The sequence below is a fragment of the Syzygium oleosum genome, unplaced genomic scaffold (assembly GCF_021117445.2).
Source record: "Syzygium oleosum isolate NSW1041296 unplaced genomic scaffold, Sole_v2.1 Sole_v2.01, whole genome shotgun sequence".
NCBI lineage: Eukaryota > Viridiplantae > Streptophyta > Magnoliopsida > Myrtales > Myrtaceae > Syzygium > Syzygium oleosum.
The window spans coordinates 26,121,326-26,149,143 of NW_026607485.1; the positions used below are offsets into that span (position 1 = coordinate 26,121,326).

At 43.1% G+C, this 27,818-nt stretch overlaps 5 protein-coding genes and 1 pseudogene across 11 annotated transcripts; 1 reads left to right on the plus strand and 5 right to left on the minus strand.

Annotated features, from left to right (window-relative positions):
• Positions 1 to 2,097: 2,097 nt before the first annotated feature.
• On the minus strand, positions 2,098 to 3,247 carry LOC115665372 (cytosolic sulfotransferase 15-like; annotated as a pseudogene).
• Positions 3,248 to 7,072: 3,825 nt separating this feature from the next.
• LOC115694086 (transcription factor AS1-like) lies at positions 7,073 to 9,405 on the minus strand. Of its 3 annotated transcripts, none has more exons than XM_056320549.1 (2): positions 9,227 to 9,405; positions 7,073 to 7,985 (listed from the first exon to the last, which is right to left on the minus strand). In XM_056320549.1, the coding sequence occupies exon 2, from the start codon at positions 7,934 to 7,936 to the stop codon at positions 7,313 to 7,315; it is 624 nt and encodes a 207-aa protein (XP_056176524.1). In that variant the 5' UTR covers positions 7,937 to 7,985; positions 9,227 to 9,405; the 3' UTR covers positions 7,073 to 7,312. The 3 variants fall into 3 exon arrangements, with proteins under 3 accessions (XP_056176524.1, XP_030477069.1, XP_030477070.1); XM_030621209.2 differs by having other exon boundaries at positions 9,219 to 9,401; XM_030621210.2 differs by lacking the exon at positions 9,227 to 9,405 and adding an exon at positions 8,621 to 8,821.
• A 1,965-nt stretch (positions 9,406 to 11,370) lies between these two features.
• LOC115694087 (pectinesterase inhibitor 6) lies at positions 11,371 to 12,846 on the minus strand. The gene has a single exon (XM_030621213.2). The coding sequence runs from the start codon at positions 12,095 to 12,097 to the stop codon at positions 11,534 to 11,536; it is 564 nt and encodes a 187-aa protein (XP_030477073.2). The 5' UTR covers positions 12,098 to 12,846; the 3' UTR covers positions 11,371 to 11,533.
• A 326-nt stretch (positions 12,847 to 13,172) lies between these two features.
• On the minus strand, positions 13,173 to 16,466 carry LOC115694088 (mitochondrial zinc maintenance protein 1, mitochondrial). The gene is made up of 2 exons (XM_030621214.2): positions 16,157 to 16,466; positions 13,173 to 13,475 (listed from the first exon to the last, which is right to left on the minus strand). Exons 1-2 carry the CDS (start codon positions 16,395 to 16,397, stop codon positions 13,399 to 13,401), a joined length of 318 nt encoding a protein of 105 aa, XP_030477074.2. The 5' UTR covers positions 16,398 to 16,466; the 3' UTR covers positions 13,173 to 13,398.
• Positions 16,467 to 20,569: 4,103 nt separating this feature from the next.
• On the minus strand, positions 20,570 to 22,085 carry LOC115694094 (phytochrome A-associated F-box protein). The gene has a single exon (XM_030621220.2). The coding sequence runs from the start codon at positions 21,761 to 21,763 to the stop codon at positions 20,768 to 20,770; it is 996 nt and encodes a 331-aa protein (XP_030477080.2). The 5' UTR covers positions 21,764 to 22,085; the 3' UTR covers positions 20,570 to 20,767.
• Positions 22,086 to 23,229: 1,144 nt separating this feature from the next.
• On the plus strand, positions 23,230 to 27,607 carry LOC115694082 (pentatricopeptide repeat-containing protein At1g09220, mitochondrial). Of its 5 annotated transcripts, none has more exons than XM_056310969.1 (4): positions 23,230 to 24,861; positions 24,980 to 25,049; positions 26,840 to 26,898; positions 27,006 to 27,607. In XM_056310969.1, the coding sequence occupies exon 1, from the start codon at positions 23,276 to 23,278 to the stop codon at positions 24,827 to 24,829; it is 1,554 nt and encodes a 517-aa protein (XP_056166944.1). In that variant the 5' UTR covers positions 23,230 to 23,275; the 3' UTR covers positions 24,830 to 24,861; positions 24,980 to 25,049; positions 26,840 to 26,898; positions 27,006 to 27,607. The 5 variants fall into 5 exon arrangements, with proteins under 5 accessions (XP_056166944.1, XP_056166954.1, XP_056166951.1 ...); XM_056310979.1 differs by having other exon boundaries at positions 27,112 to 27,607; XM_056310976.1 differs by having other exon boundaries at positions 23,230 to 24,850.
• Positions 27,608 to 27,818: the final 211 nt, after the last annotated feature.

The window sequence follows — 27,818 nt, forward strand, 5'->3', positions numbered from 1 at the left end:
AATTGGTTAGGTTCATTATAGTACACCAAATCCGTTTTGCTTACAAGAAAATTTAGAACCACACTAGATGCCACTTAAAATTCTATACTATCAACTTTAGCAATAGAATGGATCCACACAAGATATTTGTTTTCACTAGAAATTCTTCTTCTCAAGTGGGCAAAAACCCTAGGCTAGGGAAAAAAAAAGCCACATTTCATGGAGAAACTATTCGATAACTCGATCAAGCACTAAGAAATCGAAATCAAAACATTCAATATCTAATGAGATTAAGCACGTTTGGTAACGTTAACTAATTTCTAGAAGACATAACTAATGTCCAACCTTAATAATAGTGTTTAAAAGGTGTTATGGGTGTCAATTATCATCTGCAAATCCTAAACATGAAACCATTCAAATCGCAGCAAACTCACATGGGCTATTCAAACCCATTGGTGGGCTCTCATGGACAAGCATATGGGTTCTTCACTTGAAACACTGACAGAACTTCAGTGGCCCAGATGATTTTGGAGAACCTAGTCATGAGCTAATTGCATCTGATTTTTAGCATAATGAGATCATCCAGCAAGTCCCTATCTACCAACATCCAGCTTCAGGGGAGGTTCAAACTTCACTCAAGTCGATAAGGATCATGATCAGCATCCAATTTGACAGCCCACCATGATAATATCTGACAAAAATAAGATGCAACAGTTCGAGAAAAAAACAAAGCTCAGGTTCATACCTGAAGTCAGGATAGGACATCAATTCAAATGATTCAAAGCCTAGAGAAAGGATTTGGCCAGATCCTGAAATTCCTCACCGTATCACAATTGCAATCTAACAGGGCTTTTGGCAGTGAAATAGGAGGGTATTGCAGCCAAGCAAGCAAAATGTACTTAAATTTCGTCGGCACCCACTTGGTTCAGCCATTGCTCGACAAACTTTGAATGCCAAACGTGCTTTGCAGCGCACTGGTCGGCCGGCTTGGTCTTCACCTCCCTAAAATCGTATGACAATTTATTCTTGATCGGTCATAACTGTATGGCTTCACGTTGACTCGAATTAGGATAGTCATCAGGAGCGTAGAGATGGGGAGAAAGAGCCGAGATGTGCTGTGTCAACCCTCCTTTGATTTCTTTTTCTAGTGCGATGACGCCGCAGGTTTTTGAATTTGCACAATCTGGTATTTTACTAAATGGAACTCTGCGTTAAGTTTCTTTGAATGGCATAAAGCATCTACTCTTGTGCAAACTAGTAGTAATTCTGAAATTCCAAGTTGCAACTCGATGTAGGCTTCCTTTCATGATTTCGTGGCATTTGGTTCGGATCGTAACCGTTCATAACAATTGAATACGCATTTCACATTTGGCTGAGTAGACTACTCAAAGTTAAGGTGTGAAAAGCATGAATTAGGTTTCGTGTAATTATTTTTCGGTATGGTGGTTAATATTAAGCGGTTAAACCAGATCATTTGCCTTAATTGGCAACTTCATAAGGCGTATGAAACGACTCCAATGTTGCCTGATTTAGTGCAAGTGGAGTATGACGTGCTTGTTGAGTCGAACAGTTAATTCTTCACTCCAATTTAAATTTCTCAATATTACCTAAAGTGTCACAGTGAAACAGATATATTGTTTTCTCCCCCTCTTTGATCCCGGAATTGGAAATTAAGTTCTCCAAAGAATCATCATATTCAAAAACACAAAACCATGGATTACCACTAACCAGTAAGTAGATTATCTTTCGCACATGCGGCTAGTTAGATCGATCAATCTCGAACTTTGTAGCCTATGGATTGTAGCAGAAGGGCTTGCCATATAAGGTTTCGCAGGTGCACACTGGGGTGGGCTTGCTTGGCTCCTTTGCTACTGAATGAACTATAGAGCGGATTGTGATCTCGAACACTAATATCATGTGTAGGATTGTAGTAGTCTTACACAATCAGATGTAGTCTACCACTGCAACCAATAACCTTTCGTTTATTTCCTTACTCCTGATCAGCATCAAATGCTCATTTGGTCCCTAGCGACAGAGAAGTCAAGGTTTCTTGAGCTGTCTTATGTTACAAAAATAAGGAGGACAAGCGAGATAAGAGAAGCCGACGGTAGATTATTCACTGTTAGCGATACACAGAGAGAAAGAGAAAGAGAAAGTAACAAACACTCAACATATTCTGAATTGCAAGCCAAAGGGGCTCAGCTTCTCTTGCATGATGCTATTTAGGCGATCCACCATGGAAGGAGTGAGATGGTTAACCCAATCACCCACCTCGCCTTTCCTAAAGAAGCTTCTCTTTTCTAAGTTCATCACTCGTATTTTGCCAGATTTGTTGACCTCCAGATCCTAAAGAAGCTACAAATTTTGGCTATATCTTCAGTCACACCTCCCTCCTCTTCCTGCTTAGAGAAGGGAAGCCCCATAAACTCGGCCACCTTCTTCAAGTGTCCTACCACATCTCTTTTCAAGTCCTCGTACTTGAGGAACAACACCTTGGGTGACCTCTCTAAGCTCTCCTTCCAATACCCGGCCATGTGATCCCAAAATGGCCCGAACCCTAGTTTCCCTTGGCAATAGGCCTCAAAATGCTCTTCCAGAGACCACTCCGGTCGGTTCTCCGCCCGCGCCATCGCCACAGTGAAGATCCACGAGGAAACAACGGTGTCCAATGGATTACGGCAGATGTATATGATCCGGCAATTCGATTGCCGGATGCATGCGGGCAAGCTCGGGTAAGGGAGGTGCGTAGCGAAGAGCCTCGGTTCCTCCATGTCATCGAGATCGGATCTCGGGTTATGCCCAAACAAGAACTCGAAAGAAGGGATGAGTTCATGGGGGTTTGAAGTGAGCAAGGGTGTGTTTGAAATGTCAAAGCGGGAGCGATTGGCGATGGAGAAAGTTATGGCCTTCAGCCAGGTGGTCCCCGATTTGGGCGGGGAGGCCAGAACAATGTCCTCGCCTTTGGCCTTGAAGTGCCTCTGGAACGCGACCACATTAGGAAGCATGGCGACGGGGCACCAAAAGTTTTGGTAAAGGCAACGAGGAGGAAGATTTGAACCTTCCTCTTGTGGAAGTGAAGCGATCAGCTCATCCATGGCCTCCTGCTCACCTTCTCCCACTCCCATGGCGCTTCCCTTGCGAAACAAGTTTGTGAACGAGAAACCCTCCATGGTTTGTTGCTAATTTCAACGTTGGGTTTCAATTCTGGTGCATACCCTCCACGAACGCAAACGAAAACAAGTTTTACAATACAACATTCAGCCAAAAAACAAAATACATAATTCCTGAGAAGGTCAGGATCACCTAACTTCAACATCATACTTCTACGCCCAAAAGCCTGCCTGTGCACTGTCGGACCATCAACTAAGGGTTGACAACTTCGTCTCAATCAACAAATCAACTCAAAAATCAACAACGTGGACATTGACAACTCAAAGAATTGATCATGTGAACATCGCCACCCAAATAATCAAAAACGTGATTAATCGGCAAAACTTAGCTAGTAAATCGGTAGCTTAGTCGAATTACAAAAAATATCACTTTCTAATTTAATTTCACCATTTCCGCTTTTTATACTATCGAATCTTATGACATCAATTAATCACAAACTCGGCATACAGAGACTCATCTATTCAAGTCAACAAATACAACGTAATATTATCACTAGAAAAAGACATGTTATAAATCGACAACCTAAAACGGAAATTGGTATCTCGAAAAAATCAATGAATCGACAACGATTTAATTTAGCCGGCCAATCAACAAGGATTGCGTGAACGTCATCTTCCAATCCAAATTCTACGTCTTTACTCTTTTTCTCATCCTTTATACAACTATGTCTATTGGAAGGTTGATTCAAGTCAAATGAACATCAACAAATCAACATGAAATCATTGAAACTTTTTCACACTTAACATCAATGATCAAACTAAAATCTACGATCATCAAACAACCAAATCAAGAGTAGTAAGTAAATCAAGAGTAGTAAGTAGATCAATCTAACTTAGCCCCTAGAGTTTTCACTTACCTTGAATGGGATCTTGAACAACCAAAGCCTTTAATCACTTTGTAAGACTCTTGAAAGTTGAGACTAAAATCACAACTTAATTAGATAGTTGGAGGTCGATCGAAACTTCGAATTGGTAAAAGCTGTTTCGTTTATGGAAGATGGGGAGATGAAGCAATTCCTGAAGTGAAAATTGAAGGGGGTGATGTCTCAGCCAAGAAAGGGGAAAGAGGGTGTTCTTTTATTTTATTTTTCTTAACTTCACTAGTAATGATTGCTACAAACCTTGGTTAAGTTAAAATGTCATGAATGATGTCATTTTGATGACTAAGTTCAATGGCACAAATACAAGCGCACAGATTAAATACTAGGTCTAGAATCAAGAGAAGTATTCAAGTGAAAGGGTGACAAGTGGCTTACTTTGGTTGATTAAAAAAAGAAGATATTTGATGCTTCGTCAAGATAGTTTGCAATTTAGTAAAAACACAAAAAAATCAATGTCCGTTCTAATATCGATAAGTCAGGAAAATATTTTAAACTCAATGAAATTATCTGCAAAAGCTATCGAACATTAGGAAAATCTCATTTAGCGAATTTTAACTTTAAAAATTATTCGATAAATATTTCAGAGCATATCGATCCCTGCCAACAATTACTATGGCGATGCGTGGTTCACCTCACTTTATATAATCAACCTATGTAAAAATGCCCAGTAATTACATCCTAATGGAATCACATTCCGAAAGTCACGGATACATAAATATATTTTGCTTTCGCGCACGATAAATTCGATAATCCAACTAGGATTTCTACTTATGACAATTATCGTCTTCATTTCCTACATATTAGTAATTGATGTAAGAATTTCCGGATATCACTGGATCGTTGGAGCGCCTAAGCTAAGCTTTTCTCGATCGCTCACTCGCTCACCTGGATCATAGAGAGAAGCTCTGGGAGAGAATGGAAATACTTCAATTGATTTGGATGCCTCATATGAGGGGAGAACACCCCTACTTACACAAAGACTCGATTCATTATAACCATTGGTTGACATTTGATCGAGTGGTCGAGATTGCGTCTTCCGGCCTACCAACTACCGGCGTTTATGTCAAGAACTCTCTAGAATAGGGCACAATTACCGTATCGCCGGTCCCTGGGAATGTTTCGGAAACTTCATTAGGGTTTGAACGAGTCTTTGTCGATATTGCACGGTCCTTGGTGCATGGAAACCCCGCGACCGTGACAAATGCATGGGAGTTTTGGTCTTGCAAGTCCATTCACAAGGTCTACTGGCCTTGAAGCAAAGGAGGAAAAGAAAAGAGGAGATACTATTGTCAAAATAACATGTTAAAGCTATTTATTTTTAATAACGTGGAATTGAGCTAAACTGTCGCATGACAACTTTCTTCGTTTATAAGCTTCACGTTGATTCGAATCGGGATGGTCATCGAGAGTGTGGAGACAAGGAGAAAGGGTCGAGTGGTGTCGCGACACTGCAGATCTCACAAGTTTTTCTCATCTTTTATTGTGGTCTCTAAGTTTTCTTTTGCTTAATAATACTCTCTGGGTTAAGAAACAATGGAAACAATCTGGTATTGTCCTTAATGGAGCTCCGGGTCAGGTGTCCTTGAATGGCATGAACTCTCAACCCAGTGGTGACTGGATACCAGACGACGATGTTCACTATATCCTAACTTCCATCGATACTTCCCACAGGTCAAACCAAGCACCATATCGCTTGTATTCCGCTAGTTTCGTCCATGATTCCATTTGAAGGAGACTAGCATTCAATAGTTTTTTTTTTTATCTGTCCTACTCTAACTCTAAACTTACTCTCAGACTTTTGCCCTCCCTCTTGCAAGGCGTGGGAGTCGAAACCCATATCTGAAATTACACGTTCCAACCGTTAGCCCCCCTGAGAAGGTAGAGATTCGAACTCTCCACTTTTCCCTTCCCAAGTAGAAAGGGTGGTCACTAAGGCAAACCCCAATGATTAGCATTCAATAGTTAGTCGATCGCTAACTTGACACATAGCCTTAAAAGAAACGTGTCCATCGATCATTCCAATCGATTTCTGCCCTAGAAACAAACGATTTCTGCCCTAGAAACAAAGAGACTTTCTCCAGCGGAAGTCGTGTTGACAAAACAAGAAATGAAACGGCGCAGGCCTAAGTTCCCATGGTTTGCCTCCATTAACTTTCCCAATTCACATCATCTTCAGAGGAAAAGGTGCTCTTTGAGGCTGACCACACTATGTGTAGTAGTTTGGCATTGCGGCGAAAGAAACCCGCTATTCAGGGTTTATTATTCAAACCATTACTCCCCATAATGTCAAAAGAACGATTAATACGCGCCATGATAGACTATGTGGCATTTTATCCAAGGAGTCCTAATCAAGATCCAATAAACCCACCGCAAATCAGTCTTGCTATACTTAATATTTTGCAAAGGAATTGGTTAGGTCCATTATAGTACACCATATCCGTTTCACTATAAGAAAATTAAGAACCACTAGGTGCCACTTATATACAAATTCTGTACTAAAACTTCAGCTATAGAATGTATCCACGAGACGTTTCTTTTCACAAGATATTGTCTCTCAAGTAGGTGAAAACCCTAGGCTAAGGAAAAAAAAAGCCACATTTCATGGAGATACCATTCAATAACTCAATCAAGCACTAAGAAATCAAAATTAAGACATTCAATATCTAATGAGATTAAGCACGTTTAGTAACATCAACTAATTTCTAAGAGACATAACTAAAGTCCAACCTTAATAGTCTTTAAAAGGTGTTATGGGTATCAATTACCATAACTAAATTCCTAAACATGAAACCATTCGAATCACAGCAAACTCACATGGGCTATTCAAAACCATTGGTGGGCTAATGGACGAGCATATGGGTTGTTCACTTGAGCCACTGACAGAACTTCAGTGGCCCTGAGGATTTTGGAGAACCTGGTCATGAGCTAATTTCATCTGATTTTTAGCATGAGATCGTCCAGCAAGTCCCTATCTACCTACTCCCAGCTTCAGGGGAGGTACAAACTTCACTCAGATCGATAAGGATCATGATCAGCATCAAATTTGACAACCCACCATGATAATATCTGACAAAAATAAGATGCAACAGTTCGAGAAAACAACAAAGCTCAGGTTCATACATGAAGTCAGGATAGGACATCAATTTCAATGATTCAAAGCCTCGAGAAAGGATTTGGCCAGATCCTGAAATGCTTCACCTATCACAATTGCAATCAAACAGGTCTTTTGGCAGTGAAAGAGGAGGGTATTGCAGCTAAGCAAGCGAAATGTACTTAAATTCCTCAACGCCCGCTTGGCTCGGCAACCCTTGGTCGGTACCCAATTTGCTCGACGAACTTTGAAAGCCGGATGTGCTTCGCAGCCCATTGGTCGGCCAGCTTCTGCTCTTTAGCCTCAGCATCCCTCCGGAGACCCGCCAGCTGCTCCCTGTATTCCGCCTCGATCCTCTCCAAGCTCACCTTCTGCTCCTCCCTGAGCGCGCTGATCTTCGCCTCGATCTCCTCCACTTTCTCCCTCCTCCGCCGGGCCCGCTCCGACTCCAGCTGCATCTCCGTCCTCCTCATCCCCCATGCCGCCTCCTTCCTGTGGGCCGCCATGGCGCGCTGCACTTCCTCCAGCTCCCTCGAGCACTCCACGAGCTCAGAGAACAGTGCGTTCTCTCCGGAGGCAGGGCCAGGCCCGCGAGAGAGGGAGTTGGCTAGAGTCAAAGAGGAAGCATGGGGTTGGAGCCATGGGATTGGAGTGGCGGCAACTGTCGAAGGAGAGAGACTCAGGGTGACAGATGGGGAGGGTGGCCTGAGGGTGGGATTCTCATTGGAATTGGAGAGCCATGGTGGAAGTAGAGTCGGGCCGGGGACAGGAGGATTGTTATTGGCATGAAGATATCCGCCATTTGAAGTCGCCATCCCTTATAGCTTCAATATAGCAGTTGAATCCTCAATGTACAGGCAGCCACTGATCAACATTGAAGATGACAAATTGGTGAGACAAAATCGACATTGTCGACGACGAATTGAGCAAACAAAGAAAAAGCAGATCTCGAAATAAGAGAATTTTCCACTGGTTTCAGAATTATTGCATATACAAGCTGACTGAACTTAAGGCATTTCAATTATCTACAAATACATTACTCTGTTACCGGAAGATCAATCTTTCTTATGGTCTCGCTGCTCTTACTAAGTTGTGTGCATTTAACATGGTTTCATGTCCTTTGCGATCTGTAAGGCCTTATAATTCGTACCAGAAAATAGTTTTGAGGTTCCTCTCTATCATTTCTGCAACTCGGTCACCTTCGAATTTGTTAAATAACCGATCAATTATTATAGTATAACATGTAGTGACCTGAATGTTAGGATTCACTCAACCCATTAACACTGAAAAGCAAGTGGAATTATATAGGTTATGACTAGTGAGCAGCAATAAGATCAAATTCATTACAGAATAAGTAAAAGAGCGAGTAACAGACCGAATTCTCATCTAACACATTTTATGAAAATCCTTTATCTTAGAAAAGATCCATTGTCCCTTATCTTCTTTTTTGTTCTCTGTACAAATAAAAAAAGATTTCTTTAATCTTAAAAATCACTTACCCTGTAAATCATCAGTATAAAAACAAAATTTTCCACAGGCAGCTTGAACCCTAAGCAATTTACATGTAAATCAAATTCACTCAAGAGGAAGAAGCTTTTTGTTTGTCTCCCGCTGATAGCAGAGAAATGCTAGAAGAGGTTTTTCAAGATCATTGCTACTTTTGTCTCTTCCTAGGCTTCTATCATTCTTGTCTCGAAGACCCTGCCACTGTCATTCACCAGCACCTCCAAATAAAACAGGAATTAATCATGAAGTTCTTTGCTGAGAGAGAGAGACAGAAGCTCAGGTGCAGACAACGGCGCGAGCACAAAAAAGACTTGTTAGAGAAAGACATGAGAGCATATATCATACAACACATTTTACATGCATGCTACACACATGAAACAGAAAACAGGGAAATGAGGGAAAGGAATTTTCTTAACACTCCCAAACTGGTTTCTTTTTCCTTCAAGAAAAGGGGCGAAAACAAGAGCAGAACCATATCTATAGCAAAAGAAACTGGACTTGATGTTCGGAAATAAAGGGAAAACAAAATAGGCTGCGGTATACTTAATGGTGGTGAAAGCAAGACTACAGGAGCAACTAATAGGGTCTTACAGAGATGCCCATGTCCAGCTTAACGTCGATGAAGATCGCGAGGAAGAGATCGATGCGAAATCTGGAATGAAGTAAGTAAGAAAGATGGAGGGTATGCAGAGAGAGAGAGAGAGAATGTGGAGGGTCTGTTTGGTTTAGGGATATGATGAAACGAAGCAACAGGAGAGAAAAAGCAGTGGCCAGTTAAAGAGGAGAGAAAGAGAGAGAGAGTGGAGGAGTCCGCGTTTCACGGCACAAAGAGACGAGGGTGAGGGCGACTTCACCTTCGGCTCTGCCATTTATGCAACCACTGCTCCCAAACAGAACTCTCGCTCTCTCTCTCTCTCTCTTCCGTGCAGGTGTCAGTGATGTGTTACATCCGCTCTCTCTCTCTCTCTCTCTCTCTCTCTCGACTTCTTTTGTTTTCCTTTCACCTTTTTCCGCAACTCAAGATAGTCGCATACATGGTTACTTGTGCTGCTTTTTCACCAACCTGTTTCCATTACTTGCTCATGTATCCTTGTCAAAGTATTCGAATGACCGAATCACCTCACCAAACCTTCTCTCATTTCATACTAGTTAAAGGTCTTCTTCCGAAGAGATTCACTTTATACATTGTCTTCTCTCATGTGTCCATACATCAAACGAAACATTATCGTCTCCGCAATATACATTGCATTGGAATGTTGGAACTTTAGGAAAATTCCTGAGTATCACCGAACGTGCACTGATCTAAATTTACTGCCTATCCTCGGAAGTCTAATAAAGGAAAACGAAAGAAAGAAGGAGGAGAGAGAGAGAGAGAGGCGTGGGGGGAGGTGACAAGAGCCGTGCCGTGGTTATCCACTGGGAAGGATAAGGGTATTACTACTACTGCTAGCAGTGATGCTTGCCCGACTGCATAATGCGTCAATGGGTCATGCCTGCTTCCTTCACGTTGATTATATTATAGGCAAAAGTAGTCACGTCATGCATGGTTATTACTTAATTAAGACCGAGATATTTAGATGCACGTGATGATATTTAGATAATTTGCAATCATCATTTGACCTATTGCTCCTGTATGTATGGAGACCACATGTCTATTGAGTAATAGAGGTCTTCACTCGTAGCATCCCCCCAGTTTGATGGGCGGCTGATTTCAATGAGCCCCTGTTTCTGTGATGTCCTTGACATTGTCAAAATTTATGAAGACTTAGTTTTGGGTCCGTTTGTGTGAAGCAAACTGTTTTCGAAGAATTGTTTTCCGACTTTTTGTTATTTAGATGACGGAAAACTAATAGATCAACGTAAAAAAAATTTCATGATTTGAAAATTAACAAGCTTAGATCGGTGGAAAAAAAAACTTCTCCTTCAGATAAGAAGGAAATCATTTTCCTTAAATTACTAAACAAATAAAAACTAAGCATTATCCTTGAAAATGATTCCTATAGAAAATATTTTCATTCACCCTGAAATTTTCAACGAAACAAATGCTCTCTATGAAATTGTTTTCATTAAGTTGTTTCTGCCTTTGAGGTTTTAATGCATCTTTGAGACGATTGATGTTTGATATGCAATGGTGAAATGATGATGACTAATACATGTTTGAGGAATAGAAATTAGTTGGGCTTGCAATTGCAAGTTGTCTAGGAACGCAAATATGCACACGCAGAGTCGTCGGGTGTTCTAATGGAAGAGACAGAGAGAAACACGATCGGGCAAGTAGATGGGACAACACCGATTAGAGATGATAGTGGCTGGGGGCTGAAGGTTTTGTAAAGGAGATGGAGCAATGGTGGCGACGGGGAGGAGCGGAGGCGCAACGGCGGGCGGCAGTCGTTGGGCCGCTTGGTGAAGAAGAAAGGAAGAGAGAAGGGTGGGAAGCAATTTTTATGGCATCGGAATCGGATCGACGTCTCGCCTCAGAAAAGCTCTCTGTCGCTTGGATAGACGAAAGAGTTGTCGTCCAAATTGTCGTGGTTGCGCAATTCGGGAGTAGGTCCGACAAAGAGGAGGACTAGAGATAATGGTGCTTTTGGACCAAAAAGTTTCCAACGCTATCTCATGGCAAAGAGTGCCTTCCTCTCTTTGTGCGTCCGATAGATAGCGAGCACTTTTAGCAAGCATTAAAGTCAGATAGGACTACACTTATGCAAACGATACTGTTATCAACACATTTCAAACCAGGTCATACTAACAAGGGATGAACTTTGAGCAGGCCAAGTTCGATTCTCGAACCTCGCCTTGTCGCATCGCGTACATTTCTCTTTATGAATAGATTGGCTTAGTTTTCTAGGTGAGTAATATGATGTCGGATTAACATAAACCTTTCGCGGGATTTTACAGGTTCCTGTTTAGGCAGGTTCACCAGTGGATGCAAGCTTGTTGGCGAGAGCCAGGGCATTGCTGGTGAAGTACGTGACCCTCTGGACCCTGTTCTGGACCGCCTTCACTGCTTGGCCTCCCTTTTGCCCGTCAAACCCATCCAGGCAGGTGTCCTGGTCGGTCAGCGCGGTGCTCATCCACGTCAGGAGATCGCTCATCTGGGTATCGAAATTGTTCCTGGTCAACTTCCTTAGCACCCCGAGCGACCTGTGGAGGTTGTCGACGGCATCCTGGAAGCACTCCAGGCAGTCCAAGAGGGCGGCCCCGTTCCTCCCTCTCATCGACCTGGAAGTCTTCACCTTCTCCAAGTACCGGGCAGTGTTCTTGACCTCGCTCAGCGTCACGGAGACCCCGGCCCTCGCCCACTTGCTGGGGCTCCTCTTGGCGCTGCTCGAGAACGATGCCAGCGACCGGACACAGAGGTCGCGGTACCGAGTCACGCTGCATGCTTCTTGGACGTAGCTGGGTCCACGACCCCAAGCGGCAACGTTAGCGAGCCAAAGGAAGAATAGGAGCACGCGGAAGTTACTCATCACGCTGGCCACCGTCTAGATTTGGGTTCGGACGACTTCTTATCGTGGCAGAAACCAAAGCGTGACGACACCGTATAGTATCACCAAGTGAGGTGTGATGAGTGATGTGAGATTGAACATTTAAGTGTGGGAGGTGTGCCCTTTTATAAGGGGCTCATCAAGGCTTACCTGGAAAGTTGGGACTTTTTGACGGGGGGTTTTGTAGACGGATGAGCAAGAGGGTGGTGTGTGAGTGCAATAAAGATACAGCAGGAGGGAGATGGAGGTGAGCTGAAGATACAGGTTTAAGTATAAATGATGGACATGTGAATGGGCAGGTGAGTTTCTCATGAACTTTGAGGATATGGAGATCCGTCCGGGATCTTCTTTCCTATGAAGAATTCAGGTGCCTGCAATTCCAGAAATGTTGGCATGAAATCGAGTGGCCGACATGTGATAGTAATAAGCCTCGACTCATGGATTGCAATGCTCTTTTTATTGAATGTTTTGGCTTCCTATTCTCCGTATAATGTTCGGGCGACGATAGCGAACATTCGACAGGTTGAAAATATCAATGATAATGTCAAGGTAATGGGTTTATCTAGTGGTGAGTGTATGCCAAGTTATCTGTTCGAACCATGGCTGAATTGCGACATTTCTTTAACAAATTAAGAGGTACGTGAATGAAGCATGATAGATGCTTTTGTGGGTATACGGTTGAGTAATTTCGTCACAGATTGCTTGCCTGGGATACTAAACACAGACTCTCCACAACGTTTTTACACATGAACTCATGCGTGCGAAACTTCATCACTATATAGATAGCTTGTGCGGCCAAGGAACACACAGAACTGTGTCAAGTTGCTTGAGACAACTCTTTTGAGGTACTGGTCTTTGCCCAAACTCACTGCCGGTACGAGGTGACAGACCCGAATGAGAATGCAAATCAAACAAACAATATGGATTTGGTCCAACGGTCCTCTAACCTGAATATGTAGGAGGACCAGTAATTCCAGAGTTAAGTTAACAGGGTGTTCGCGATCTTATGAAATTTTCTGCAGCGCTTGATCAATCATAAGGTCCAATGGTGCGATCATTCAGTGGAAAACAAGCTAGAACTTCATCACAAGAAAAATCCCCATGGGTCTACATAAAGTTCTCGAAATCACTCGATCCGTATAACAAGAGAAGGCTCTCATCCAAAACATCGACAGCGGAAACAATTTGCATCGATCCTCCAGCGTCATGAAATCTATCAAATATCATTTCCTCAGAAAGCTCACGTTGGGTGTTAATGTCTCTATGAAAATGGGCCTCCTTCCTCATACTTTCTTCTGCAAGAGTTCTTCTGAAGGAATTTCAAGGGTTGCCCCAGCATGCTCTTTAGATGGTTTCACCACTGTGACAAGCAAAATAATTAATAAGTGGTTACACATTCACTTATGCAACTTTTCAAACTTCACTTTCTTTGCATCGTTTCTTATTTGGAGAGGGCGTAGACAAACTTTAGATTAGATACGAGAAAGACACAGAAAAAGTAGAGAGCAAAATGTCTGGACCATCAAGATGGAATGCTAACCTCAAGTTGAAAGGGGGAGAATACCACAAGCAAGTGCTAGAATCTTCTTTATTCGTACAAAAGAGAACAATCCATAGACAAAGAAGACACTCTTGAGTACTCCTACAGGTCCTCGTCAAAAGACAACATTACCTTTGTTTTGAGATGGTAAATGGCCAATCTCAGCCTTTTGAATTTGCCTAAAGGCATCAATATTTGAACAATCTCCTCCTCAACTCATATCTCTGTTTGTCGACCCCCCCAAAAGAAAAACTCATATCTCTGTTTCACCAATTACTCGCTGCAACCAATAATTTTTTTTTATCGAGTATAGGGAACCTCTCAGTTTAGAGGATGATTAACATTCAATTTACCGCTTATTCGAGAGGACGCTGCATCTACTTCTTGACATGAAATAGTTAATCCACTAACCATGAAATCCCCTAATCTATAAAATAATAAAATCCTTAATCTGCAGATCCTCAATCTCTTGCTCTCTCCACCCTCTAGCCACTAACTGCCACCGCCACCCAGTGGTGCCACTCCCACCTTCAGTCACTATGGGCACCAGCGACTCTCTCTCTCTGGACAAGAGTTGAGTTGCTATCATACCACGATTTAGAGACCATCAAGGTTGTCATGTCTTCACACTGTGGGAGGTCTTCATTAATGACCGAAATCTGATTGAATAGATGTCAGGCATTCTATGATCTAGAAGAGAGCTAGAGAGATATAGAAAATTGGCGCTCTCAATGGCCCTGGCTGGAGCAAAGAGGCGTCATTGGCATGGCGGCTTGAGTCGGCAGATCGGCGGGTCAGCTGTGCTGGAAAGCTAATTTAAGGTGGGTGGTGGCTGCCAGAGAGAGATGAAGAGAGGGTTGAGTAGCTGTAGGTTGGGTTTTTCTGTGCTTAGTTTATCTACGCTAGTCCAAACTTTTATTCTAACAAATAGATACTCTTTAGTCTCTAAATATGTATTACCCAGCATACAGTGAAAGACAGGCTGAAAGATCTAACTTTTTCTGAATTACATCAACATGACGGATGAAAGATCCTGGCTTTCTATTTCATAGAGCAATCTTTTTTTTCTTTGACTGGATTCTGAGCATTGTTCTAATGGTCTTCCTTTTTCCTCTTCTGCCTATTTATTTACATTTTCTTTGCTTAATCCAGTAGTTTTTGCTCCTTTTCTTCTCTTCTTTTGGCTGCTTTTCTTCCTACCCTACTATTTGCCATTGTCTACACTTCTGAAGAGTAGGCTCAGTGATAAAGCCTCGAGGCTTCAATTTTAAAATGAAAAAAATAAACATTATAAAACGGTATTGCTAGGACCATATCCTACCAAATGTTAAAGTAAGGTGACTGAACTTATTCAGGCTTTGACAGCCACCAAGATGTATGCTTTCGACTATATAAACATTGAGACAGGCCAGGTACATACAATCCAAGAGGCATGCAACATTTTTTTCACACAAGCGCCCACACATCTTATCCTAAATAACCCTGGAGATACTATTGGCATGATAGTTCAACTTCATACGCGCAACAACAGAGGCCCACACATAAACTTGAGCACAAATTATTCCTCCATCTTTGGTTTGTGACGAGCTGGGAGCTGGAATTTGTTGAGGGAAAGGCCTCTCCCATGTCTCGGAGGGATTGGACAGGTAAAGCAAATATTACCATCCCCAAGACCAATTGGCTACAACCCCCTGCCTCTGGAATATTATCAAGCATAAGAGGACATGCTTTTTCTTGAAAAAGAAATTACTCCTATAGTTCCAAGCACCGTTACCATTTAGTCAACACAGTGAAGGCAATCACTGAGGTGTGGGTGTGTGGAAGCTATCAAAGTTTTGCGTGTTAGCAGGTACATACGTATAAGCGGGTAACTGTTGCAGCTAACCCGTTTGTCTATTCATAAATTCGTTGCGGTTCTCTGTGTATGTGGAAGACTCCAATGCTTAAAAGAAAAACCGAGACTGACAAGTTGAAGAAAAATGAAGAATTGCACATGTAAAGACTGGCCTGATTGGAAGAATCATCCCTACTGTCTGTCAAGCGTCCCTACGGTTCATCATACTCGTTTTGATGCGCATACCAACGAGATCCTTCGGGTCACCTCTATCGATTCCAGAGACAAACGGAACGGTTTATTCAATCAGCAATCTAACAAACGAGATATGCATCAATTCGAGATAAGCGTCCCTAAGGTTTCTCTGTGAACGATTCACTTCTATCGAACCGTAGGCGATACCCAACAGCAATCAGCACTCGATGCGAAATCTATGATTGACGGTATCATTCAATGAAGATCGTAAACAGACAACGAACCAAAAACATCGAGAAGGAAGGCCAGCGAGCAGAGCCACACGAGCATTTCATCGAACGCGTGGACGGCACAACCCAACGAGATTCAAAAGAGCCAAAAAGAAGAAGACACCGACGAGCTCGCATCGCAGATTCATTTATCGGCAAGAGGGGAGAGAGGGAGACAGAGAGAGAGAGCCAAGAGGCGATACCGTAAGCGCCGTTGGAATCGAGCTTGGCCTGGACGATCATGGTGGAGATGAAACGAGAGGCCTCGCGGGCGTGGTCGAGGAGGCGGCGGATGTCGGCCTCGGAGGCGACGTGGCGGTTGGCCTCGAACTTGCTCCGGATCTCCACCGTCGACTGCGACAGCATCATGGCGTCTCCGGCGAACGTCCTCCGCGTGGCCCGCAGCAGCGCCCTGTATGCGCTCAGTGCTTCTCCTCTTAGCATCTCTCTCTGACCCCTCGATCGACGCTCTGCCCCCACAGAACTCTTGACGCAGGCTTCCCCAGTTCAGTTTAGTTAGCTCATGAAAAAATGATACAAATAATTCATTAACCTTGTCTCGGCACGTAATATAGTCCATAAACTTTTAATATATTTAACGTAGTCTCTAAACTTCATGCAATATGATCTCTAAACTTTAAATTTATTTAATGTGGTCCTTAAACTTTGAATTTATTAAATGTGATATATGAACTTTTGTATATGCTCAATTTGGTTTCTGGACTAGATAATCCAGGGATTACATTGAATCCAGGGATATACTAATTTAGGGACTAGATTGAACATTTAACAGAAGTTCATGGACCACATTGAACAAATTAAAAGTCAAGGGATCACATTGCACATTGGATTAAAGTTTATGAACTACATTGAACATTTCATAGAGGCCATTTGTGCAATTATCCCTTAGCTCCTCGTGGCACAACGGCGTCCAACTCTTATTTATGTTGAATATCTTAGTAAATTCTTTTTTCCTTTTTCACTTTTCTTTAACGATTTTAATTATTTATCTTTCTTTGGGTACTCAATTTTATCGAAAGCTCTTTAAATTACTTATTCGGATTAATAATTAGATAAAAAAAATGACTATTTATAATGTGCACCCGAGTGAGAACTCATGACCTTTAATAAAAGGGTTAATACCACGAAAAACCCTAAACTGGTACACTTGTGACAGATTTACCCAAAACTATTTTTTTTACCATAAAAAACCCCAAACTTATACATCTGTGATAATTTTATCCCGAACTATTTTTTGACCACCAAAAACCCTAAACCTGGTACACTTGTGACAATTTTACCCCGAACTAATTTTTTAATATTTTTTTTATTTTTTCGAATTTTTTTAGTTTTTCTTATCTTTTCTTTTTCCTTTCCTTTCCTTTTTTTTTCATTCATCCTCAACCTCTGGCCCGTCGCCGGTCCGGCGATCAGCCGGAGGCGGGGGATGGCTATCGTTACTCCATCAGGACTAATTCCATCACGAACCATGCGAACTAAGAGCATCAAAGCTTCCAAGAAGCATTCATTTTGGCCTAACGAGCTTATGATGGTGTTCCATGAAATCATATCACGGTCTTCAAACGATTCAAACAAAGCCCTTGAGTCGCCCGCCCTTCCCAACTTTGAATACATAGCCATCAAAGAGTTGTTGGTAAACGTTTTCCAATCCCCTTTCCTCAAACTATAAGCATGAACCAGCTTCCCGAGCTTTAAGCCATCATCGCCTCGCAGCAGGTTTGAGCATGCGAGCGCCAGACTCACCAAAGTGAAGGAGCTGGGCTCCAAATTTTCCGCCACCATCGAACGGAAGCAATCCAACACAAGAACCCACTCCTCATCCCGACACAGTGCCGCGAGCATAGAGTTCCAAGAAACTTGATCCCTCTTAGGTATTCTGTCGAACAGCTTAAAGACGTTCCCGATGTCCCTGCACTTGTCATACATGGTCAACAGGGTATTGGCCACGGTAACGGAAGATTGCTCATACCCAAGTTTAACAGCTTGGGCGTGAATCTGCCTCCCAAGATTGAGGTCCCAGAGGCCCGCGGCGGCCTTGAGGATGGCAGGGAAAGCGAACTAGTTGGGAGGGATACCGGCGAGAGCCATCATGTCTGTGTAGGTGGAAACGGTGTCCCGGAAAAGGTTCAACCTGGCTAGGGAGCGGAGGGATTCGATCCATGAAGAGCGAGGAGGGGTGGGAAGCGAAGGTTGCGGAGGAGAGGGAGGAAGAGCAGAGGAGGTGGTGATGGGGAAGGTGTTGCCGGGTACCGGCGGAGGAGAGACGTGGGAAGGGTGGTGGCGCGGTGGGACGACGGAAGAGGACGCCGAGACGGGGTGAGTAGTAGGGAGGGGAGGAGCGGGAATGGCGGACATTGCAGGCGTTTATTTACCATTTGGGACGACGACGGCGGCTCCTTTGCTCTGGCTCTGCTTTCAAACTAAAAAAGGAAAAAAAAAAAAAAAGGAAAGGAAAGGAAAAAGAAAAGAAAAGAAAAGAAAAACTAAAAAAATTCGAAAAAAAAAAATATTAAAAAATTAGTTCGGGTAAAATTGTCACAAGAGTGTCGGGTTTAGGGTTTTTGGTAGTCAAAAAAATAGTTCGGGATCAAATTGTCGCGGATGTACCAGTTTGGGGTTTTTATGGTAAAAAAAATAGTTTGGGGTAAATCTTTCACAAGTATACCAGTTTAGGGTTTTTTGTGATATTAACCCTTAATAAAATCAAGTTCTTTATTCTAAGTGAAACACTGATATAAGGTTTTGCTAAAATTATTTCAAAAACACTCCTTAGAACTTTATTTCAGTGAAAAAAAAATTTACCCTTTATTATTTCACTCATTCTAACATTGATCTAATCAGAGCAATGTTCCTTACTACGACGATGCTCCCTCTGCTGCTCACAACGAGGACAATTTGTCCCCTCTTGGGAGTACCCAGGTTGTTGAACAATTGCCTTCCAGGATAGAACGGATCGACTTTCCCAATGGGCGATACTTCTTCAAAGGAAAGCAGCCCTTGGACTCCAGCCTGTTGGCGGCGCCTGCAGGAAAACGACCGGCTCAGCGTAGGTCCTCTCTCTTCCCACAAAAGTGAGGTACCCTTTGGAGCCCAAACTCATTTGAGGAAATATACCTCAAAATAAACCATCTCCCATCACCTCTTCTATCTATGTAGGACACTTTCATCCACGACACTTCTGAATTCAATTCTATGAGATTTGGATGCCAAAATCCCAACAACAACCCCTACCCACCCCCTCTCTCTCTCTCGCTCACCATGTGCGATTATGTGCGTGAAGAAGTTCCAAGCACCTGTGGTGACATTATCTCTTCATGGCCATCCATGGCCAACAAGAAAATCACAAACTCACATGTACAAGGCGTTCGCAGCACCACCTCGTCGGATTCATAAAAGAGGTTCGCTCGAAACAGTTTTTCGGAGCACCGAGGAACACGAGAACTTCTCGATTTCTACAAACGCCCCCTCAAACTATGCAGCACGACAAGTGCGAAGAAGATGGTGTGAAGACAGTTGCAGGGCTCATTGAACAACATGGAAGCAATAACTTTCAGCAGGAAATCCACGTCTCCTGAAAAACCACATGCTCTTTACTCGAAATCATCAAGAATCAGACTGGAGATCGTGACAACAAAGGTACAACCTCTGTAGCAGCAAAGTGTATCCTTGTTTTTGTAGCTCCATGCATTGATCTCTACATTGGAAAAGTCCCAGACATCATTATATAATAATGAATTAACAAGCAACTCACACAAAACAGTGCAATGCTGCTGTAGATTCATAACCAGAGTCTTATGCACCAGAAGGACAGCAATATGCCCTCATTACCAACAAAAGCTTCCATATTCTCTGTCCAACAACCGAACCAAATCACCCCTAGCATATACCATAATCTTCTGAAACTTGTGTTTGTCAAGCTACAAACCCTTAGCCAGACGTTGCCTTTGAACACATCAAACTTTTTTATTGCGCAATGAGTTCTCCACAGTTAATTCTAGCTATGAAGAGAGCATACAAGCTCGGCAGATCAGGCAAATCAGCAATATGGACATAAAAGCAAGACCATCCTTGGCCAACAACATATACGTTTGATACTGCACGACTGTTATTCTTTTTTCTCTGTTTTCATCTTGGATGTAAGCACAAACTCATATCCATGAGGTATTCTTCTTAGATTCAGGAAACAGTAAACACTCAATATGTTTCCCTAGTACCAGAGAACACCAGCGATTTCTTCCATTTCTCCAATCGCACCATTGAACTAAAACACGCAACTGCTAAGACGATTATGTGAAGATTATCCAAAATTCAGAGGTTCAATTAACAACATGGAAGCAACAACATTCAGCAGAATGTACATATCTTTAAATACCCAAGTACTCTTTAGAAACAATCATCAATTTTAGAAGTGAGGTCGTGATAATAAAGGTAGAACTTCTGAACCAGCAAAGCCTATCCTTATTTGCGTGCATCGGTGCATTGATCTCTAAAATCGGGAACTTCCAGACTGATTGTCACAGTAATTAACCCACCAACTTGTAAAACAACACCAATCCTGCTATAATAAATTCATACCACAGACACTAGCAGCCCGGTCATACCAATCTGATATTACATTTGAACCAAAGATACATTTAACAGTATCCATCTTGAATTGACAATAACAAGATAAAATTGCAACAAACATGATCAATCATAGATAAGCAAACATAAATCAGCTAAGCACTGCTAAACAACAACACAATATCAAAGACAATAAGGCAGGAATAGAGACCGACACAGGAAGGTAGCCATCAAGTATAAAGTGGCAAGTCGGTCCACGCCCCAGAGACATGTCCATTCTCACAGACATAAGCTCGAACAACCGGCTCGCCATCGTCATGGTACCCGTAGCTCCGCCTCAAGCAGAAGGCAGAGTGCAAGTCCCAAGTCTCCTTACACGAGCAGAAGGCACAATTCAAGTTGATCTTGCTCCTATTCCCATCGTTTATCGTCCTCCAAACCATGGACCGCTTGAAATTCTTGAACACCCCACGGAAAAGCATGTAATTCCTCTTCTCCTCGATGTGGACGCAGCCAGGCCAGTCACAGATGTACAGGCAGTCTCCTCGGAACCGGCTCGCGAGCAGCTTAATCCCCTGTTCCCGGCACAAATTCCAAACGCTGGATGCCAAATGCGACCGCATCGACCGCCAAATTTTCCTCCTCTTGCACGCATTGCCATATCCACCCACCTTCACATACCCTGTTTCCACAGCCACATCCTCATCCCCCCATCGCACACCCTCTTGCGACTCGGACGTATTGTAAACAGTATCAAAGTACAGATCATCGTACAGAGACCAAGGACAACTATCGACGGGTTCCGAATTCTCACGGCACTTACTCGAGGAGGAGGCGGCGGCGGCGGAGGAGCAAGAATCGGGTCGGGGGCGATCCGATCTCGAGTAATCTTCGTTGGGGCCAAGGTCGCGCTCGAGGCCGAAGTCGGAGTTCTCGAGGAGGACGCCGGCGTGGACGAGGCCAGGGCAGCAGACGGCGAGCTTGTGGAGGGAGGACCAGCCGCCGGGGGGCGAGGCGGCGGAGGCGGAGGCGGCGCCGGCGAGGTCGGCGACGACGGAGGGGATGGCGGCGCAGCACTTGGCCTTCCAGCAGACGTTCCGGACCAGGGAGGAGAACTTGGTGCAGACGCAGGCGAGGCGGGCCCAGTGGCGGGGGTCGCCCTCGAGCTTGGAGAAGATGTTGAGGACGACGTCGTCGGAGAGGCTCGAGAAGAGGGTGTCCGCCATGCGGGAAACTCTTGTCTCTTCTTGGTGGGTTAGCTCCGGCGGTTCTTGATGGGCGCGACCCCCGTTTGCCTGCTTCCCCTACAGAGAAGATCTTGCTCTGTTTTGAGCAGAGCAGAGAGAAGGAGCGAGCGATGCGCTTTCCTACAGATGTTTGATCGATCAACAGATGGGCGTATGAATGGAAAGGTTGGATTTTGTTGGGCTGTCGGAACAGCTGGAGCAAGGTCTCTTCTTCAATGGAGGAGGAGGAGGATGGGGGCTTTCTTCCCTCGTTTAGGAGGCGAGCTGTTTTGTGCACAGTCGCTCTCTCTCTCTCTCTCTCTCTCTCTCTCTGATGCTCTGTGGCTGGAGTTGCAGTCAACAAAACAGTCACGTGTGCTCTGTCTCCCAACGTTTTCTTAATCATCATCTTCTTCTCCTCAAGGGTACATTAGGTAAAATTATGAGGTTGGGCTCGTCACACGGGTGGATCAAATCGAGCCCGATCGAAAATGGTCCGATCCAATTTATACATATTTGGTGGTCTATATCCAATTCGATTCATAATTTATCCTACCCATATTGCTAAAATACTAAACTTATATTCAAATTAAGGTGAAAGCATGAAACGAGCACAAGATCGAACAAGATCAAGAGAGAATTATAAATGCGAGTTGAATATAGATAAATTTTGAATCCATTTAACACCTATATTATTGATTCATTTATGATATATTTATGGAATATAACTAATTCATATGGCAACTCAGTCCATTAAATATGAGTTAAGAAATGAATTTATGACCTATTTTGACAGGTCTGGATAAAGTTAAAGGCCAATCAATCCGAATCGCATTAATTTGGAAAGAACGGGGCTTAGAGAAAGAGAATATACACACCTCATGCAAAATTGGTACTATGAATTGATGTGAATGAGTATGGCTCCCTTTTAAGTTTTCAGGTCCTGGCTGCAACATGTCATATGGATCTTATCCCTCACAATGCTCATTATTTAATTGCCAAATAAAAAATCTTTTGCATCTGCTTAGAATGTTCGAGCCGAGAAACTAGAGATGCAAAACTTGGAAGCATCTCGACCGGTTTCGAGTAAGAAGATATATCTCTGCACGTGCGATTTATCGCGTGTCATATTAGAATGAGATCATACAAACTTAAACGGGAGAATTGGGACGCGTAAGAGGTGCTTCAATCCATCTCATCAGCTATAATTTCCATGTATTCTAGAAAAAACGCGTACGTCAAAGAAGTAATGAAGCAAAGCCCGTCGCTAAACATCGGATATGAACGGCCTAATTCCAATTCTAATTGGATCAAATACAGAGGTCCATGATGATCTAATATGTCTACTATTTTTTGTTCCTATCCCGACGAGATCAACTACAACCTTTCATTTTTATGAGATTCACGCGAAACTCCATGCGTGGAGGAACCCACAAAAATCGACATCAATTTGCCCAAAGGGAGACTGCGGAAACAAACGATAGCCACATATGATTGAGGACAACATTTCAAATGAAGCTCCTTTCCCTCCTCCACCCCACGTCCCCTGCGCCAGCGAGAGCAAAACGGACGCTCGAGACCGCTCCCACGCCGTCTCTCCGTCACCGTCGCCGCTCGTCTTCCACCGGAGCTCCGGCCGTTCGAACCCCTCGAGAGCGGAGGCGAGAAGCGTTGCCGAAACGGCTGCTCTCCCTGCTGCGAAGGCACGGCGGGAGCCGCCGGGTCGCGCTGCAGGTTCACGGTCGCGTCGTCGCTTCTGGGTTGCTGCTCCGAGAGCAGTCTTCCTCGTCTGCGGCGACGCTTCTCTTCAACGCCCTTCTGCGTTGTTATGCGCTTGATCGGTTCCCTCTTGAAGCTTTCTTGCTCTACAAAGACAGCCAAAGCGGCGTTCTTTCTGCCTCCTCCTCTGTTTCCTTCAATAGCTTCACGTACACTTTCCTTCTCAACTCTTGCGTCGGCTTGGGCTGCACCGTTCCAGGAGTTCAGCTCCATGGGCTGACTCTGAAGCTGGGTTTTGAGTCCCATGTCTACGTGCAAACGGCTTTGGTTTATATGTACGTGGCTTGTGGGTCTGTAGGTGAGGGGGGGAAAGTGTTCGACGGTATGCCCGAGAGAAACCCTGTTACGTGGAACGTCTTGATCAGTGGTTTGACGAAATGGGGTCGCCTTGACCTTGCTCGTTCGCTCTTTGAGGAGATGCCCGTGCGGACTGTTGTTTCCTGGACTGCAATAATTGATGGTTACACACGAACGAATCGGCCTAATGAAGCCATTCATCTGTTTAGAAAAATGGTCACGGATGATGGTATTACCCCGTCTGAGATAACTATGCTGACCATCTTTCCAGCCATTGCCAACATTGGGTCTGTGAAAGTTTGCCAATCTGCTCATTGCTATGGTGAGAAAAGAGGATTTAATTCATCCGATATTCGTGTTGTGAATTCCCTTATTGATTTGTATTCCAAATGTGGATGCATTATGAGTGCATCAAAATTCTTCGAGGAGATAATGGATGCGAGGAAAAATTTGGTATCGTGGACATCATTAATTTCTGCATTTGCAATGCATGGTATGGGAGAGGAAGCTGCTCAGAGTTTTGACAGAATGGAGAGTGGTGGTTTGAAGCCGAACCAAGTGACTTTCTTGAGCGTTTTGAATGCTTTCAGTCATGGAGGGTTGGTTGAAGAAGGGTTAAGATTTTTCAAGAAGATGGTTAATGTCTATCAACTTGTGCCAGACATTAAGCACTATGGGAGTTTGGTAGACATGCTAGGAAGGGCAGGGAGGCTGAAAGAAGCGGAAAAAGTCGCTCTGGAGGTTCCTGGAGAGATTGCCAATGTGGTCATATGGAGGACACTTCTAGGTGCCTGCAGCTTTCATGGTGATGTCGAGATGGCTGAGAGGGCCACCAAGAGGATATTGGAGATAGAGAGAGGATATGGAGGGGATTATGTGCTTATGTACAATGTCTTTGCTGGTGCTGGAAGGTTTAACGATGCTGAGAGGTTGAGACAATTGATGGATCAAACCACTGCGTCCAAGGTTCCAGGGCATAGTTTGGTCTAACTCATACAGGGATTGAGAAAGGTGAAGGCAAGGTAGACAATTTGTTTATTTCACATTTTATTGCTCTCGGCTGTTATTGCTGCTTAGCATGCTTGTTCTATGCGGTGGTTTTTGAAGGATACATAATATTTCCTTTTATCTTGTGTACAGGTTGATGTAGGATCTTTGATTGGAAGGAATGAGGAGGGCTGAATTGCAACCTACTCTTGAGCCAATGCAGGTAAATCTCCTGAATGTCATTTGAAAACTAAGTTGCTTTGGGCTTCTTGTGTTTACGTTTTTGTTGATTTTGTTCATCTCCAAGTTTGATTTACTATGTACTTCTGTCAAGGGACACCAACATGATTGTATCATTTGTTTACAATAATTATGCTGGGTTGAACTTTTCTAGAACCGAAGATGCTAGGTTCCAGTTCATTCTCGTGCAAGCCACTTGATGGTGAAATTTATACTATTGGTAGTCCAGTGTACCCCTTGAATCACTTTGTCCATTTGGCCTAACGTTGTCAAAGCCTCAAAGGCAAAAGGCATTAGGACCCAAAATACTCGAGGCAAAAAGCACAGAGAAAGCGCCCACCGTAGTTGCTAAGCAAGCAAGGGCAATAACTCAAATAGTGAATTTGTGAGAAACACAGTATATAGGGGCTTTAGTACTGGGAGTACTTTCTTATCTTGCACAATATAACTGTAGCGTGAGTGTCTTCTCTCCCCTAACCCTGGATGTCTTCTTGTGGCCAAGCCACGTATCAAATTGCTAAATTGCATTTTTGTGTTCTCTTGTCTCGCTATAAATTTTTTCGCTTGTTCTGTTAGGAGGAGTTTTTTAAAACCATTGCAAGTTGTAGTTTTTAGATGTGGTACTATAGCTCAACTGACCCAAGTTTGCATTGATACCAAGATTCAATAGCTACTTATGGAAGTGTTCCTATTTTCTGTATTCAGGGGAAAGAATGAGGGGGCAAGCTATCTTGAGATTTCGATAAGTTGAACTTGCTTGTCATGCTTTGGCATGACTCCCGAATGCTTTTGCTGTTTGCCTCTGCACTCTGCTAGGCACATGCAATTATGTATCATAGGAACAATTCCTCAGCATATGTAGTATGCTCAATCTATCTAACTTTGAAAGCTCATGCATCGTGCCTCACGATTTGTTGGACAGCTGTGGGTGTTGATACGCTGCTCTGTATCTTGAAAGGATTCTATCCACCGTATACAGCTTGTCCATTGTAATTTTTTTAATCACACTAGTCTTGCAAGTTCTTCCAGATATGCTTTTTCATTTTTCCAATTCTATAATTCGCATGGTGGTGCAGAAACTGATAGCTTTCCCATGAAAAAATGGTCATTCCCACAAAGGCATGTGCTTTCACCATTTTGATTGATGTAGAACTTAAATATGGCTGATCTTTGAACCTCTTTGTGCTGTCTATTTATATAAGCTATTTGTTGAAAAAATCTTCACTTCTGGTTTTTTTTTTTGGTCAAACACTTCTGGTTCATGTATAAGAAAGATGTAGCAGAGCAGAACTGTGTCTTTCCACTCATCGCTTCAAGTGAACTTTAGTGTTCCCATTGAAACGGGTTTCCTTGTGAACTATGAGAATTAACAGAAGCAAATATTTTCATTATTGGAGCAATTATCCTGGTTTTTTATTCCATTATGTATCTTTCTTGTTCAAACATGGTAGTTCGGAATCTAAATGTGAAGTTGATGTGGACTGCCTTCTATATCAGATTTGGCAAGAGAAACCTTAACCTCCATAGCCATGATCATTCTTTGTCTTCTAAAGGGGCGGTGGGCAAATTATATTTGCTGAAAAAATTATTGGCAATTAGAACATGAGTGGTCTTGTTATTTCTGAAAGTACTTTGTAACTTTGACGCTTTAAAAAAGAAAAGAAAAGCAGAGAGCTATCTCTGAGAATGCGATGGAATGTGCTAAGCTGATAATGGGCAGTCAGCTTGCACTTGCTCCTTTCTCAATTTCACCTTGCTTCCTGTGTGGTGCAGATTAGACACCGGCAAATAATGAACGTGACAAGCAGAAGAGCATCTCCAACCGCGAGAAGGTGAGCTGTAGGAATATTTCTTCAATTGCGTACATGTAGAAATGTGAAATACTTGCTCCAGCAGATGTCTAGAAGGCTAAAATCAGAAAATGTTGACCTATATGCAGAGGTGGGGGAGAGATGGTGGAATTAGACTTGTACTGATCATGGAGAAAGATCTTGTTGCCAGCACATGACGCTCTCGATCGACACATGGGTTGTCTATTCATGCAGGAGGAGCGCAACCACCAATAGGAAAACATGAAAAGAAGCTTTGACAGATTTTTTCGAGATCGAGCAGACCACAAGTGACGTCTATGTGTAATGCTTTGGGCTGAGTAGAGTAATATTTCTGCAAGATTTTTGTTTCTTTTTTTGCTTTCGTGTCACTTTTGTTCCGCATCTATCTGAAGAAAACGAGATACTAATTTTTCAATCCTCAGATAACAACTAACGCGATTCTTTTGTCAATGAGATATACATGCACAGGTCGTTGAGATTTTACATGCCGCATAGCTTTTCAGTGACTTGTTGAACCCCTTCCAGAAAAGAATCCTGTGAATTTGGAAGGTGCTCTGATCTTTTTACACACAGGTAAAGCCAAAGGAAGTCCATTCGAGACATGTTGTATCACGGAAACCAGCAAGAAACGGACCGCAGCATGATTTGTTATCATCTGCGGGTGATAGGAACTTGTTTGCAAGCTAAATTAAAGCTGAGTTTTCTTCCACATGACCTTAGTAACTCACATTCCTTCTATCTGTTCATGAAATTGTTCAGCATACTCTCGTAAGGTTGAGCATAAATTAAGTTTTGCAAAGGTTGTTTCATCATCTGCACTAATAAAACTCGTGTAAAGCGAGCGGGTGCAGTTTCTCAGATTAAAATCAATGCAACAACCTCACAGTCAAACCAGAACAGCTCCTCAGCTTTATCGCATG